The 15,570-nt window shown below is 58.4% G+C and overlaps 1 protein-coding gene across 1 annotated transcript; it reads right to left on the reverse strand.

Moving 5' to 3' along the window:
- Positions 1-6: 6 nt before the first annotated feature.
- On the reverse strand, positions 7-15,345 carry SMARCD2 (SWI/SNF related, matrix associated, actin dependent regulator of chromatin, subfamily d, member 2). Its single transcript, XM_027664808.1, has 13 exons — positions 15,331-15,345; positions 7,780-7,964; positions 5,507-5,549; positions 4,873-4,995; positions 4,361-4,480; positions 3,988-4,083; positions 2,978-3,079; positions 2,345-2,506; positions 2,009-2,106; positions 1,296-1,431; positions 1,070-1,192; positions 638-739; positions 7-563 (listed from the first exon to the last, which is right to left on the reverse strand). Exons 2-13 carry the CDS (start codon positions 7,953-7,955, stop codon positions 510-512), a joined length of 1,335 nt encoding a protein of 444 aa, XP_027520609.1. The 5' UTR covers positions 7,956-7,964; positions 15,331-15,345; the 3' UTR covers positions 7-509.
- Positions 15,346-15,570: the final 225 nt, after the last annotated feature.

Raw genomic sequence — 15,570 nt, forward strand, 5'->3', positions numbered from 1 at the left:
CTTTTTTTTTTTTTGTGTATGCGTTTTTTTTTATATAAAACCTGTTCACAAAAATAGTGCAAAACGTCGGGCACCGGCGGGGCCGGGGGGTGGGGCTGGCGTTTGGAATGACAAACTTTGGTTGAAGAGGGGCAGGGCTGGGCCTGCTGGGCTCAGGGAGGGGCTTGGCAGCACCTCCCCCTCGGCACAGGCAGCTCTTCCCAGCTCCCGGAGGTTTTTGGGCTCGGGAGGGGAGCGGGAGGGGCCGCGGGGGCTCTAAAGAAGGGGCGAGGGGTGCGATGCAAAGCAGGAGGAGGGGGCGTAACTGCGGGGCTTTGGGGGGACAGGGGATCCCCCTCTGCGCTCTGCCCGGGGCCAGAACTTCCCGGCCCAGTGGAGCCCAGGGGTGTGAGCGGATCCCAGTCCCTCCAGGCACGTCGGGTTTGTGCAAGTGCTGTTTGATTCCAGTAAGTACCGTCAGGCTCAGGCAGCAGCGAGAGAGGAGGAGCCCCCGAGCCCCCGCCCGCCCTTTAGGTGAGGCGGATCCCGAGCACTTGTTCCAGTTCCTGCCGGCGCTGCTGGACCTGGAGGAGAGCAGGGCAGTCAGAGGGATCCCCTCAGTGCCATCCCAAACCCCTCGGCACCCCCCGGAGCCCACCTTGGCAAAGATGTGTCTGCCCACAGCCTCCTGCGCCCAGGGCTGCTGGTAGAACTCCGCCCGCCGCTCCTCCTCGGGGTTCCCGATCACATCCGTGATGATCTGAGCGACACACGGGGTGGGAGGCACATGGAATGAGCACCAGGGATGGGCCCAGACCTCCTCCCAGCCCCTCGCTCTGCCCAGCACCAGGGTTTGAGAATTATGGAATTGCTGAGGTTAGAAAAGACCTTTAAGATCATCAAGTTCAACCATCAACTCGTAACTAAACCATGTTCCCAAGAGCCACATCCACACGTTGTTGAAGACTTCCAGGGATGGTGACTCCATCACTGCCCTGGGCAGCCTGGGCCAGGGCTGGACAGCCTTTTCCATGAAGAAATTTTTCCTAATATCCAACTTAACCCTCCCCTGGCAATATCTCCCCTTTACCTTGAGGTCCCTCCTCTGGGATTTGATCCATTCCTGGATGAAATCCTGTGGGTTGTTGCTGAAGCTCAGCATGAAATCCCTCTGTGTCTTCAGCTGGTTGATGGATTCAATGGTCTCATGAATCTGGGGAGAGAAGAAGGGTGAGAGGGAGCTGTGTCCCCCCAAAACAAGACATCACCTCACTGTCCTCAGCTCTGCAGGGCTGTCCCCTGGCAGTGTCCCCCACCTTGGCATCCAGGGAGGCGATTTCCTGCTGGTTGGTGGTGGAAGCCAGGAAGTTGCTCATCTGAGCCTTCAGGGGATCATCCACCTCCACGTCGATGTCATAGCAGGCTGTCTTCTTCTGGTCATTGGGGTCCACACTGGGAGGACATGGGGTGTTGGGGGAGGGCCCCTCTTCAGCCTCCACCCTGCTGTGGGGGTGCATTGACCCCCTGACTGCCCCAAGGAACCCCCACATTTGTTTGATTGATTCTTCCCCTTGCTGGTGACTTGTGCTCACTTCCTTTGGGCTGGAGACCTCAGAAGCTTCCTGGTCCTCCCCTCCACGGAGCCTGGGGACGCTGCCCAGCCCACTGCCCACCCCACAGAGCCCCCCTTTCCCAAAGACATGCCCATCCCACTGCCCATCCCACAGAGCCCCCCTTTCCCAAAGACACGCTCATCCCACGGAGACCCCTATTCCTGGGGACACTCCCCAGCCCCACGGACACCACCCAGCCCACTCCCCATCCCACAGAGGCCCCTATCCCCAGGAGTACTGCCCATCCCACAGAACCCCCTAGGGATGCTGCCTGTCCCACTCCCCACCCCACGCAGCCCCCCCATTCCCAGAAACACTGCCCACCCCACTGCCCACCCCACACAGAGCCCCCCCATTCCCAGAAACACTGCCCACCCCACAGAGCCCCCCAGCCCTGGGAATGCTGTCCCTCCCACCTGATGGTGTGGTTGATGATGATGGGATCCGGGTGCTGCAGGAGCCCTGCCAGCTTCATGGGGATCTCGGAGAAGCGCATGCGGATGCAGTTGAAGATCTGGAGGGGCAAAGCAGAGCGTTTGCTGCCCATGGCAGGGCCTCCTGCCACCTGTCCAGGCAGGTGGGTGGATCCCCAGCCCTGGTTTGAGTGTGGCACAGTGATGGATGCAAACCAGAGCCTGGGGAAGGGGTAAACAGAGACTGGGCAGATTGGAGAGTCCGTGACAACCGGAGAAGAGGCTCTTCCTGGCTGGAGTGGGTGGGAGGGGTGTTTTCCCCCATCCCAGGTGTGGTACCTGGCGGAAGTAGCGGTTGCAGTTGATGTACTCCTTCTCATGGCTGTCCTGCAGCTTGTTGTGCTTGATGTAGAGCCAGAGGGCCTGCATGATGCTGGCCCGGGTCTGGGTGTGCACCCCCAGCAGCCGGGCCAGGCGCGGGTCCAGCTTGTACTGGGGGGGCTGCAGGGACACACAGGGGCAGTCACAGAGTCACTGAGGTTGGAAAAGCCCTCAAAGATCACCCAGTCCAGCCCATGAGGCACCCCCACCTTGTCACCCACTCCAGAGCACTGAGTGCCATGTCCAGCCCTTCCTTGGACACCTCCAGGGATGGGGACTCCAAACCTCCCTGGGCAGCTCATCCCAATGTTTAACAACCCTTTGCATGGAGAAATTCCTTCTGATGCACAAAGAAGTGGGGGGGGGTCTGTCTGGCACTTGGGAGGCCCCTCTGAGCAGGGAGTCCCACAGAGCCCCTGTCACCACAGGCTGTGGGTCTGTCCCCAGAGCTCCCTGTGATCCCTGTACCCCAAACCCTCACCCAAGCCCTGCCCCAGCCCATTCCCCACCCTGGGCTGCCCCTCCCAGGTGAGCCATGTTGGAGGGAGGGCAGCAGGTACTCCCAGCCCCTGTGAGGCCCCAGGGCCATACCTGGTGATCCAACATGAGCAGCAGAGTGCACTTCACATTGACATCCCCGGGACGCTTCACCTGGAAGCCGTCGGTCTCCTGGGTCGTGGGCATCCGGTGCCACTGTGAGACCAAGGGGACACTGCTCAATCCAGGACCAGGACAGGCTTTGTGTCTGTAGAGCCCTGTGCTCAGGCTCTGGGCAGGGGTCTAGCACAGGCAGACAGCCTGGAGCCCACCTCTGGCAGCTCCTGGGAGTCTCATCCCAGTGGGTGACACCCAGTCCAGCTGGATGTGCTCCAGCCCAGTGATGGATCAGCATTTTGGATGGGCTGGGGCAGTTCCAGCCCCAAGTGCTTGATGTCAAGGGATCCAACAGCTCCTGGAGCCAGTGCAGGATCTATCCTGCCTCAGCCACTGCAGGGGATGCACATCAGAGCTGCTCACAACCCCACATGTGGAGGGGATTCCCATCACACCGAGCACCACCACAGAAATAAGCGTTTCCCACAGGAAAAACCACGAGCTGGGTGCAGGGCAAGCCTGCTCAGGAGCTCCAGGCAGGAGCACCCAAGGAAGGACTGATCCCACTCACAGTGCTTCATCTCCCTGAGGACCTTCCAGCAAGGCTGACAGGCAAGAGGGCAGCCCCCTCTTCCCACGTGGCACCAGATGTGTGGATGAGCCTCCTGTGCCATCACCACCCTTGTGGGGCCTCCCTGTGCCAACTTGGGGGGCCCAGGGCTGCCTGAGCAGCCTTTGGAGCCACATCCTCACTGCAATCCCACAGCTCCTGGCTCTGGCTGCAGACTTTGCGGGGTGGGGGCCAGGAACCAGTACCAGGGAAGAAATGCAGCCCTAAACTTGAGCCTGGAAAGCAGTGTGGGCCCCTGAGGAGGGTTTGGCAGCCCCTGGCACACAGAAACACCCCTTGCACACCCCTCTCTTGCAGCTGGACACGCCCTGGGCTGGGGAGCAGCAGCAGCAGGACCACCTCATGTCCCCTGCTGGGATCACCCCTCGTGCCTCACCTCCACCAGATGGTTGTCTGGGCCATACAGCTCCTTGTCCAGCTCGATGACAAGGCTCTTGAAGAAGGAGGAGAATTTCCTCTTCTGCTTGCTGGGCTGCAAAGAGAGCAGCAGAGACTCATCTGACTCTCCCAGCCAGGGAGGGCCCCAGCCCAAACCCACCTCCAGCCCCTGGAGCAGGGCTGTGTCCATCCCAGATGAGCTCTTGGCTCATAGCACCAGCCCTCCTCCTGGATCCTTACAGACCAATCCTCCTCCCACCACTTCATCCTCCTGGATCCTTATGGATCAGCACTCCTCCCACCACTTCATCCCTCCTGGATCCTTATGGATCAGCACTCCTCCCACCACTTCATCCCTCCTGGATCCTTACATCCTCCAGCAGTTTGCCCTCCACACGCAGCTCCCAGGAGGCCACACGCTCCCCCCCCTCTCCCTCTTCCTTGGCTGGGGTGAAAGTGTTGGAGATGTAAATCCTCAGCTTCCGCTTTTGCTGTGGAATGGGAAAACAGAGGGTGAGGATGATTGGAGAGAGAGGGTGACTGCAGCACCCACTTCTACCTCTGCACAAGAGGAAACAGTCTCAAGTTGCACCAGGGGAGGTTTAGATTAAATTAATTATTACATTAAATATTAGGGGAAGTTTATTCATAGAAAGGCTTGTAAAGCACTGGAACAGGCTGCCCAGGGCATTGGTAGAGTCACCACCCCTGGAACTGTCCAAAAACTGTGTGGACGTGGCACCTGGGGACATGGTTTAGTGGTGGTGCTGGGCTGATGGTTGGACTCGGTGGTTTTAGAGGTTTTTTCCACCCTTGACAATACTGTGATTCCATGATCCTGTGGTTTGCAGCCCCCACCCCCCCAGGCAGGGCTGCCACGCACCGTCAGGGGTTTCTTTATGGCCTCCTGGATCTCCATCCTCTTCCGAGCGATGGTTTGGTCCAGCTTGCGCTCGAAGGCCAGGAGGTCCATGTAGGCCTGGGACTCTGGGACCAGCTCCCGGATCTGTCACACAGAAATGGTCACTCTCTTGAGTGCTGGGCTGGGGCTGGATCTCCCCCACAGCCCCAGCAGCACAGCCAGTGCTGGCCTGACACGCCAAGGAGCCTTCAAGCAACAGGTCCAGCACAAGAGCACCAAGTTCTTATTTTAAGTAAAACCTGCAGCCCTGCAAAGCTCTCTCCAGATCAGTTCAGAGCCTGTCTGAACATGCATGAAATGAATTCCTGGATTGTCAAGAGGGACCTCCAGGAAAGGCTTAGGGTTCTCCTGAGCTCTCCACCCCAAGCCACTGCTGTTCCCTGCTTGCTCTAAGTCTCGCATGTCCAACTTAACACACCCCAAACTCCTCCTGCCGCCCCAGAGGAAGAGACAGAAATATTCCAGGTCAGTTTGGGACTGAACAGAAATGCCCAGTGGGCAGGAGGCAGCTCAGTAGATCCTCCTCTTGTGAGGACCCCATCACACCCCTGCAGCAGCTCAGCTCCACCCCCCCCCATGCCAAGGCATCACTCACCCTCTGTGGCAGCACCTTGTCAGCCATCTTCCTCCTTTTCACCCTGCAAAAGCACAGAGACAGGCAAAAAACACAACCCTGCAGCACCCACAGGACATCCTGCTGCCTGCCCAGTGTGGGGATGGATATGGAGAAAAGGTTCTTCCCCAGAGGGTGGTTGGCACTGAACTGACTCCCCAGGGCAGTGGGCACGGCCCCAAGTCTGCCAGAGCTCCAGGAGGGTTTGGCCAATGCTCTGAGGGACAGGGTGGGATTGTTGGGGTGTCTGTGCAGGGCCAGGGGTTGGACTGGACGGTCCTTGTAGGTCCCTTCCCAGTCAGGATACTCCTGATGACTGTGGGAGAAAGGTGTGGGATGTCAGAGCCTGTCACCAGGGAAGGAAATCCAGGCTTCAGTTTGCTTTGCTGCTGCAGGGCAGGAGCAAGGGGAGGTGGTAAAGGCAAAGCCATGGTTTCAGGATAGCATTCCCAAGTTTTCTTTCTGGGAACAGCCATCACAATCTCCCAGGGCTACAAACCAAAGCCCACTGCCAGGAACTCACTTAAAACCAGCTTAAAACAAACCAGCCTTACCACAGTGGGACCAAAATCCTGGCAGATAGAGGGAGCAAGGTGGGCTCCAGAGCCACAGCAGCTGCTCAGAGCCAGCTCAGCTCAGGCCACCCTGCACACCCCAGGCTCCCACCAGCCTGAGCCCACCCTGATGCCCCCCTGAGCTCCTGCTCAGTGCCTGCACACAGCAGGGAACACTCTCCTCCTGCTGTGCTGCACAGGAGATGGGGCAGAGTCCAGCAGCACAGGGAAGTCCCGTTTCTCTGGCAGCAGGATAACCCACGTGGGAGTTGGTGCTGCCACCCCGAGGGGCCCAAGGTACAAGAGGCTGCCCCAGGAGGACATCTGGGAGGGTGGCCCCAACCAAGAGCGGGGTCAGAGCCCCTGTTGGAGCTCTGCCTGCCACACAAACACCTCCTGGCCACCCCCATTAGCAGCTGGCAGCTCCTAATCCCTGGATCTGCAGCCAGCCGGGAGCAAGGACACCCGGTCAGCTGGGCATGGCTGATCCCAGATCCCAGACCCCAGCCCTGGGGAATGGGGACACAGTATCTGGCTGCTGACGTCCCTGCTGGGGACAAGCTGCTCCCTGCCCTTAATCCCCAGCTCGCCCTGGAGCACCTTTGGGACACAAAGCCACTGTGGGTGCCCTGAGAGGGATCACGGAGCAGGGAATGGGACCTGAGCATCCATGAGCACCCAGGGATCCTGCCCTGAGGAACAGCTCCCAGTAATCAAGAAGCCCTCATGGAAAACAGGAACAGCAGAGGGATTAGTGGTGTTGTAAACAAGCAGGGAGCTGCTGGCACAACGCCCACAAAGAGTCCTGCCCAGACTGCAGCTCCCGGGAGCTTCCCTACAACCTCCAACCCCCCTGCTGTGCTTCCAGCCATGTCTGTGCCTGCCAGAGCCTGGACAGACCCCTGTGAGGAGGAGACAGACCCTGACAGGCACAAACACACCATGAGGCTCTTTGGTTACTGGTGTGAGGAGGCTGCAAACTGAGTCATCCTGGCCCCATCACCACCCCGTCGTCACAAAATATCCCATTGCCGAGCTCTGGCAGGTTCCCTGCTGCCTGTGGTGCCAGTCTGGGGGAAATCTCTGCAGCAGGGCAGGGAGCTGGGGGTCTGTGCATGATATGACAGTTGTCAGACACTTCAGCAGGGACCTAGAGAGGTTTGGAGATCTTAAAGACAGTCAAATACTTACTGAACACTGCCCTGGGCACCCGTTCCTAAATTAAATTAATCTTTTTATACCTTGGTATCTGCAGGGATATCTCACTAAATAAACAGATGCTTCTGAAATAGGGCTCTCCTGTGGTCTGGAGAAAGTTTCACAGCAGATCTTCTTGAGACTAAGTGATTGGGGCTGGTTTAACCACACAGCTCATGGCTGCAGTTTGGATGTGAAGTAGCAAAACATGAGGGAAGACACAAATGGGATTCATTTGGAAGCAGTGATGCAGTATCCTTTCAGTACAGATTAGTTAGTCCTGGGAATGTGCAAGGACAGACTGGACAGGGCTTGGAGCAGCCTGGGATAGTGGAAGGTGTCCCTGCCCATGGCAGGGCATGGAACTGGATGGGCTTTAAGGTCCCTTCCAACCCAAACCATTCCACGATTCCACGAAGTCCAGCCAGGACCCAGCAGGACAACCCACCCTCCTCCTGCCTCCCAGGGTTGTCCTCCCTGGAGCAGAGTGTTCCAGCCCCTTACCCTCTCCTCTGGGTGGCCATGGGTGGCTGTGCCTGGGGGGTCAGCAGGCGCTTCCTGAAGGGATCCATCATGGATTGGGGCAGGCCAGGCCTCATCGGGGAGGCTGCTCCGTACGGGGGGGCTCCAGGGGGTCCCACCTGCAGCCCTGCCATGGGCATCCTGCCCCCGGGGGGCATCCCAGGGCGCTGTGGGGAGAGAGGAGGGTGTGAGTTAAACACTGCCCTGCACAGGCCTGACCTCGGCTGGGTCCTGCCAACCACCCACCCTCCGCGCCCTTCCCCGGGAGAGATCCCTCAGGGTGTATCCTGCAAGGACAGGGCAGTGAGGAGGGAATGACAGCAGGAGCTGCAGCCTTTCCTTGCTGCAGGAAGAGCAATGGGAAAGCAGAAGCAGGAGGAGCAGAAGCCACAGGGGAAGCGTGCCCTGCCAGCTGGCACAGGGCTGAAGCCACTCGTGGCCCGGAGCCACCAGACCTGGAGTGTCACGAGGGCACTGCCTGCAAAGCCTACTCAAAACACTTAAATGGGGACCTAGAGAGGTTTGGGGATCTTAAAGACAGTCAAATACTTACTGAACACAGCCCTGGGCACCCGCTCCTAAATTAAATTAATCTTTTTATACCTCGGTATCTGCAGGGATATCTCACTAAATAAATACATGTTTCTGAAATAGGGCTCTCCTGTGGTCTGGAGAAAGTTTCACAGCAGATCTTCTTGTGACTAAGTGATTGGGGCTGTTTTTAACAACACAGCTCATGGCTGCAGTTTGGATGTGAAGTAGCAAAACATGAGGGAAGACACAAACTGGATTCATTTGGAAGCAGTGATGCAGCCTGAGGATGTTGTGGGTTGTGCCGTGGGTTCCTCTCCGGAAAGCAGCACGGGAAGGGGGGGGAGCAGGGCAATCCCACTTCCTAACAGCAGGCAGGAAGAAAGCTGAGGGCTGGAGGAAGCAAGAGCTCACCCCTGCCAGCAGCCAGCTCCATCTTTCCCCTTCCAGGGACCCAGACAGGGAATTCAGGAGACACGACAATACCCAACCACTGCAAGGGTTCCCAGCCCGGGGCAGCCCTGGAGCACCCCCAGAGCAGTGGCTGGGCCTCACAGGTGCCACCAGGTTAACACCCACCACCCCACTGGGACCCTCTGTCACAGCACCCCATGACCCACCAGCTGCCCCTACGTGCTCCAGCCTGCTCCACCTGAGGGCTGAGCCAGCAGCTTCCCAGGATCCTTTGATCCTTGAGGCTGGGAGAGCCACCAAGCCAGCAGAGCAACATTTCTCCCCTGCCTCAGGCTCTTCGCTGTGCCAGGACATCCCCTCAGCTTCTCTCCCCGTCCTGCCAGGGCACAGGACTGTGCTGTGAAGGGATTTAGGGAAGCCACCTCCTTACCTGCACACAGGGATCAATTTTGGAGCACACCCTGGATGCAGGAGGGGGAGCGCAGGGGCACCGCCCTCACCGAGAGCTGCAGCCAAAACACACCCCCAGAAAACACACCCCCACCTCCCTGAAAAGCTGGTAAACACAAAGCCAGGAGCCTGAGCTGCGCCACGGGCGCCTCTGCAAGCGGGAGATGCCGAAAAGAGCAGCGTGTTCCAGCCGGGAGCCGGGGCAGCAGCGGGGCCCCAGGATTAGTGCCGCACGTGGGAGCTCGAAAACACACGCACGGCACAGGCTGAGCCCGTTACACAACCAAACACCAAACACGGCTCCACCACCACTCAGCCGCCTTTGAAACGGCACCTCCAGAGCCCGGGCTGGCTGACCTGCCCTTGCTACAGGGCAGGAGCCTCCTCCTGCCTCCCCTCGGCTCCCAGATGTTCCTCTCTCCCCTCCGGATCTGCCACATTTGCGCAACTCCTCGTGACTGTGTCAGCATCACCCCGAGCCGGCCCCGGCCAGCAGCACCTTTTTTTTGCCAAAAACCACAAGGCAAGAACACAGTTTCGGCGGGTTTATCAAGAAATCCGTTGTGGCAGGGCTGGGAGGAGGGGCAGCCCCGAGCCCCACGCCCTTTGCAAAATGAAAAACCACAGTAAATATTGTTGTGCCACTTCAGCACGGGGGACTGTGTAACCCATAACAGTGCTGACTCACCTGCAAAGGCTTCTGGGGACTAGATAAACCGAGAGAAGCAGCTGGGAAACTTTTAATTTGAAATCTCTGGGCCCCAAGAGAAGCTCGGTGTAGCGCTGAGGCTGCAAACAGAACCTGCAGCTCCCCAGAGAAGCCAGATGGCTGGTAGGGAAACCCTTGCCCTGGGTGTTTTTCAAGCCCACACATGATCAGTGCTAAAGGAAAACTGCTTGGAAGGCCAGGGAGGTTCCTGACATGACTGCACAGCCCCTTCCCTGCACATGGAATGCTGTTGGCAGCTTGCTTGGAGGTGGCATAGCCACAACCAGCTCCTGTCCTTCAGCCAGGGCAGCTCTTGTCATGCCCTGAGGTCTCTCCTATCTCCCTCTGCCACTCCATGGGTCACATTCTGATCTATCCCTGAAACGAGAGATTTGGAGGCTTGGCTGGAGTCAGCTGAGGGAGTCTTCGACAGCTCCATGTCAGTGACAACACCTTCTGCAAGGTCTCCTGCATGTCCATCTGCTCTTTGGAGGGCCAGACTGCTCAGGTGAAACAATTCTGTTGGCAGGGAGAGGTTCAGCACAAAGATGAACAGACCTGTCACACTTCAACTTTAACATCAACTCCAAAAGCACCTGAGAGCCATCAGCCACAGTTCAGCTGGCAGGGGAGAGAGTTCCAGCCCACCAGGGACCTGCATTTGATCGCTTGGACGAGCAATAAAATGGAGGGCAGAACCCTCCACGGGGATGTTTTTTTCTCTCAGTTTACCCTTAAGCTTTTCATGTTTCTAACAGAGAAGCCTCTTGGCTCAACCAGTGACTGCACCTCTGTCCTGGGCAGTCTCAGCCTCTCACCTCCTGCCCAAAGGCTGCCAAGACCCATCTCACACAAGCGCAGCCTTAAATCTCCAGCACTACAGCCCTGGGGGTGAAGCCTGTTTCCAGCCCCTTTTGGAAGCCCTGGAAATGAGCAGGATGCAGGAGGGCTTAAACTCAGGAAATGTCATTAAACCAGCTCAAACCAGGGAGTCCTCCCTCAGCTCATTTCTGTCGAACACCCCCTGTCCCTCTGCCCACCCCTCCGGGTCCCGCCTCGTCCCCTCCCCGCCAGCGGGGCGGACAAAGGGCAAACCGTGCAAGCTCAGCGCCGAGGAACAAGCTGGATCCCATCCAGCCTTCCCTGTGGAGCCTTTGGAAATGGGACAGAAAACAGCTTGTTTCTGTTCCCTGCCAAAGCCCAAGGAACGGATGGGGCCGGCTGCGGTTTCGCGGTTCATCCCAGGTCAGTGCACAGGCCGCTCGCCTTTGGGGAGCTCTGCTCAGACTCAGCTTCAGCCCAATCCAACGGGAGGCTGGGAGGCTTCCTGATGGATGTTCGTTGGCATGATGGGAGCCTCTGTGCCTGCCAGAGGCCCCTTCTTGAGGAAGGGCAGCTCAGAAACCAGGGGCTGGTAGCAGAGAAGCAATAAATCACAGGATGGGTCTGCAGGAGGAAGAATGAGCTTGAAGCAAAGCAGCAATTCTAAAAACAGCTCGAGAGCCTCTTCATCTTCCCTCCAAGGTCATGGCTCTTCCTGGCATCTCCACAGCGACGGGGAAAGGCTCTTCCCAACACACGTCCTGTTCTGCTCCATCCAGAGATGTGTGATCCAACTTTGGACACACTAACAAGTCAGGGAATGGGAGCCCAAATCCATCCTTGCCTGGGGCTCTGGGAGCAGAGCCCTGGCCAGGCAAGAGAGCTCTTCTTGCACATTCCTTCCCTCATGCCCAGGCAGCAGCACTTCCCATTAGGATTCAGAAACAAACCCTGTTCAAACAGGATTTGAGCTCCACATCAGGCTGGGCTCAAGGAGAGCTCGGCTGCCTAAAGCCACCACTCAACCCGGGGCTTTGCATGGACTGGGACCAACTGAGCCCCCCAGCACACCCCAAAAGATGCTTCCCCTTCTTTTTTTGTCCTTATCTGTGAGCAAATGCCTCTTGGGAAAGTGCCAGGAAGAGCCTGGGTTGGTGCTGGCAGGGATCTTGATCTGGGAGGTGGTGGTGCTATCAAGATGTCACTGCAGGCTGCAATCACTCCCTCAGCTCCCTGCTCCCAGCAAGCCCCAAAACTGCTCCCAAACTTCCCCATGCATCTTATCACGCTTGGAAAAGCTGTCACGTTTGAATACAGGAGGAGCTTCAGGAGCCAGATCACTTATCAGCTAAAAACCATAGACAAGGAAGTAGTAAATCAAAGGGAGAAGGGCACAGCACCAGGAACAACCTCCCAGCAGATTGAGGACACATGCTGGGAATGTCTCCAGCACCAGCACAGCTCTCTGGGTCCAGACAAACCTGCTCACCCAAGGTCTCACACCTGGAGCTGTGGATGTCACAGGAATCCAGATCATAACATGGGCAGTAACAGCAGCAGGAACAAGGAACAAAGGTGTTGGTTCCTCCCCAGAGCTGCTAACACAGCCTGAGGCACAGGGGAGGAGCAGGGATGGGTGCCTGGCACAAACCCCAGCAGTGCCAAACTGCCCAGGGAGCGGCTCCTGGGAAGGTCCTACAGAGGCAGAGGGGGTAAGGGCCTCCAGCAGCAAGTCCTGAAGATGTTGTTGTTCCCCCAGAACTTCACTGGCAGGCAGTCTCTGCTCTGCCTTCCTCCCCCTTGCTCCATGAGGACACTGTTCATCTGCTTTGTATCATCGCTGAAACCAACTCCAGGCTCGGGTTGTGATGAAACCTGCCTTGGAAACCCTCTCCCTTGGGAAGGGTGGAGTCATCCAGCACAAGCAGCATCCCAGCTTTCTGGATCAGCTCCAGCCTGGGCTGTTGTCTCCAGGCCCCCTTCAAGCCAATCCAAATGAGCAGGAACACTCTTCTTCTCTGCTCCCAAACTGGGTGGATTTCTCCCGTTCCACACTTCATCCTCTCCAACGTGTCCAGGCCTCCCCAGCTTTCACCTGGCTCCACACCAACAACCCACACTTCTCCAGCTCCTCCATCCCACTGTCTCCATGTATTTCTCCATGAAGCACGACTCTGCTTTCCTTCCCACTGCCACCTGCCCAGGGATGGGATCACCGAGCTGCTTCCAGGCTTAGGAGCTTCCCGGACTGCAGCAGCCTCCTGTCCCATGGAAACCAGGTTCTGTTTTGACAGCAAATACCAATGAAATCCCTTTATGGAGACACCTAATTTTGCCACCTCTGTGCACCAGTGAAGCATCAGCTTGGGGTCCCTGTGAGGCCAGAGCACTGCCTTCCAAGGTCCCATCTCCACACAGACCCACACTGATCTCTGCCACAGTGTCAATCCCATAACTCGGGGAAAAACTCTCCTAACTCCAAAACTAGCACCTGAACAAACAGGACGGCTCCTCTCTCACTGAACTTAGTGGGACAGCACAACATGGATGCTGAGGCTCAGCCTTGGCATCTCTACTGCCCCAGGCACAGGGATCAGGATGGGGCATCTGCCCACAGACCCACCACCACACAGCCTGACAGCTCAAGCTGATCACCCTCCTCTCCTTCCTACTCCAGGCATGGCACCAGCACCTGGCTGCTCTGGACACATCAGCTCCCAAAAGGAACTCCCAAAGGGAGTCATCCTCTAGGATTCCCCATTTGAGCCTCCAGTAAATCCCCAGCAGGCCCACAAGGATGTCAAAAGGACGAGCATATGTTTCATAATCCAGTGATTAGAGCCCTTAAGCCCTCGCTGGAGTGGATGGGGCCCGTTGTGTCTCCTGGTGCCCCAATAACGAAGCTCTTCATTAAGCCGGGACTAACAAAGCCGAGAAGTCCTCTGGGCACAGCAGGGATGGCCACGGGGAGGGGAGGGGCTGTTTTTCCCAGCCTAGGAGTTGCAAAACAAAGGACAGACCCTCCCAGATCATCTCCCAGGCACAAGGATGCAGCTTGTGGCTGGACATGAGGCCACTCATCCCCAGCCCCAGGGCTGATGCCACAGGGAGGGATGCATGGGATGCATCACCCCTTGCTCCCAACACCTGCTGCTATCCCAGCCAGCAGCAGGGAGGGGGGAAAGCCAGCATATGCCAGCCTGTTTACCCGGCTGCTCCAGCCTGGCTCCAGCTTCCCAGCTGGATTTTGCAACCTGCCCCATAGAAGGTCAGGGCAGACCCAGCACCCGCTCGCCTCTGCCTCGAGTTACGGCCGTGGCTGAGCCAGCTCCATTCCCAACACCATTTTTTGGCGTTTTTTTCAGGCTGCAAGAGGAAGTCGTTTCCTCATCCTGCATTAGCGAGCTGGAATTTCCCTCAGTTTGGGCTATTTCTGAAGTTTTAATTCATGCAAATAAGGCACAGCTCTGGAGGAGGCATCGGCGCCCATGAGAACCGTGTTGTTGCACAACCACAACCGGGCTCCTCCATTTCCAGCCTGCCCGGAAAACTCAGCCTTACACCAGGAAAACTACGGACCAAAATAATCAGCACGAGCCTCAGAGTGAACCGACAAGCTGGGTGTGCAAGGGGGAGCAGGAGGGTATGTCAGGATATACTTCTTACTGTTGGAATATCACAGAAACATGGAATGGTTTGAACGGGAAAAGACTTTAAAGATCACCCAGTGCCACCCCCTGCCATGGGCAGGGACACCTTCCACTAGCCCAGGTTGCTCCAAGCCCCTCCAACCTGGCCTTGGACACTTCCAGGGATCCAGGGGCAGCCACAGCTTCTCTGGGCAACCTGTGCCAGGGCCTCCCCACCCTCCCAGCCAACAATTCCTTCCCAATATCCCATCTGTCCCTGCCCTCTGGCAGTGGGAAGCCATTCCCCCTTGTCCTGTCGCTCCAGGCCCTTGTAAACATTCCTCTGACTGCCTGAAAATACTTATAAGAGATGCTCAGGCTGGAAAACGAGCGATTTGTTTGCTTTTTGAGGGCTGCTCCCTGTTTTGCTTTCCCCCAACATTACCAAGCACCCGGTCTCCTCATCCACCACTTCCCCACCTCTTTTTCCTTCCCGAGGATCCACAGAGGATCCACAGAGGATGCACACCTGCACCGCACACACCTCGTGGTTACCTCCACCTCTGCCAAGGACGCAGACAAAGTGTTCCAGGCGGTTCCTGGCCGTGGGATGGGGTGGGATGGGATGGGGTGGGGTGGGGTGGCTGCGGACCCGGACCGGGGCTCACGGTCCCAGCACCCCCCGCCCCGGGAGGGGTCCCCCCGCTGCGTGTTGGGCACGGGCCCGGACAAACTTTTACCGGGGTTTGAGACTAAAAAGTGGGAGCGACGGAAGAAGGAAGTGTCCTGAGTAAAACGCGCAGGAAAAGGGTCCCACCGGGGCTCCGGGCGGGGGTCCCGGGCCCTGCTCGGGGCGATGCCGCCCAGGTCCGGCCACGCTGCCCCGCCAAGGCCCCGCGGGCCGGCCCAGCACCGCCACCCTCCCCAGAGCTCCTGGGAGCCCCCTCGCCCCCCTCGGTGCCCCCCCGGGCCCCTCACCTGGTACTGCGCGGCGGCCGGGCCCATGGCGCGGTACCCCGGGGCGGCGGCGGGCGCGGGGCTGGGGCCGCGCAGCAGGGCGGTGGCGGGCCCCGGGGCCGGCGGGGCGGCGGCGGGGGGCAGCGGGCTGAGCGGGAAGGCGCCGCGGGCGGACATGGCGGGGCCGGGCGGAGGGACCGGCGGGCACGGACGGGGAGGGCACGGACGGGGAGGCCCCGGCGGCGGCTCCGCTGCGGCGGC

The sequence above is a fragment of the Corapipo altera genome, unplaced genomic scaffold (genome assembly GCF_003945725.1).
Source record: "Corapipo altera isolate COAL_440 unplaced genomic scaffold, ASM394572v1 142, whole genome shotgun sequence".
Lineage (NCBI taxonomy): Eukaryota > Metazoa > Chordata > Aves > Passeriformes > Pipridae > Corapipo > Corapipo altera.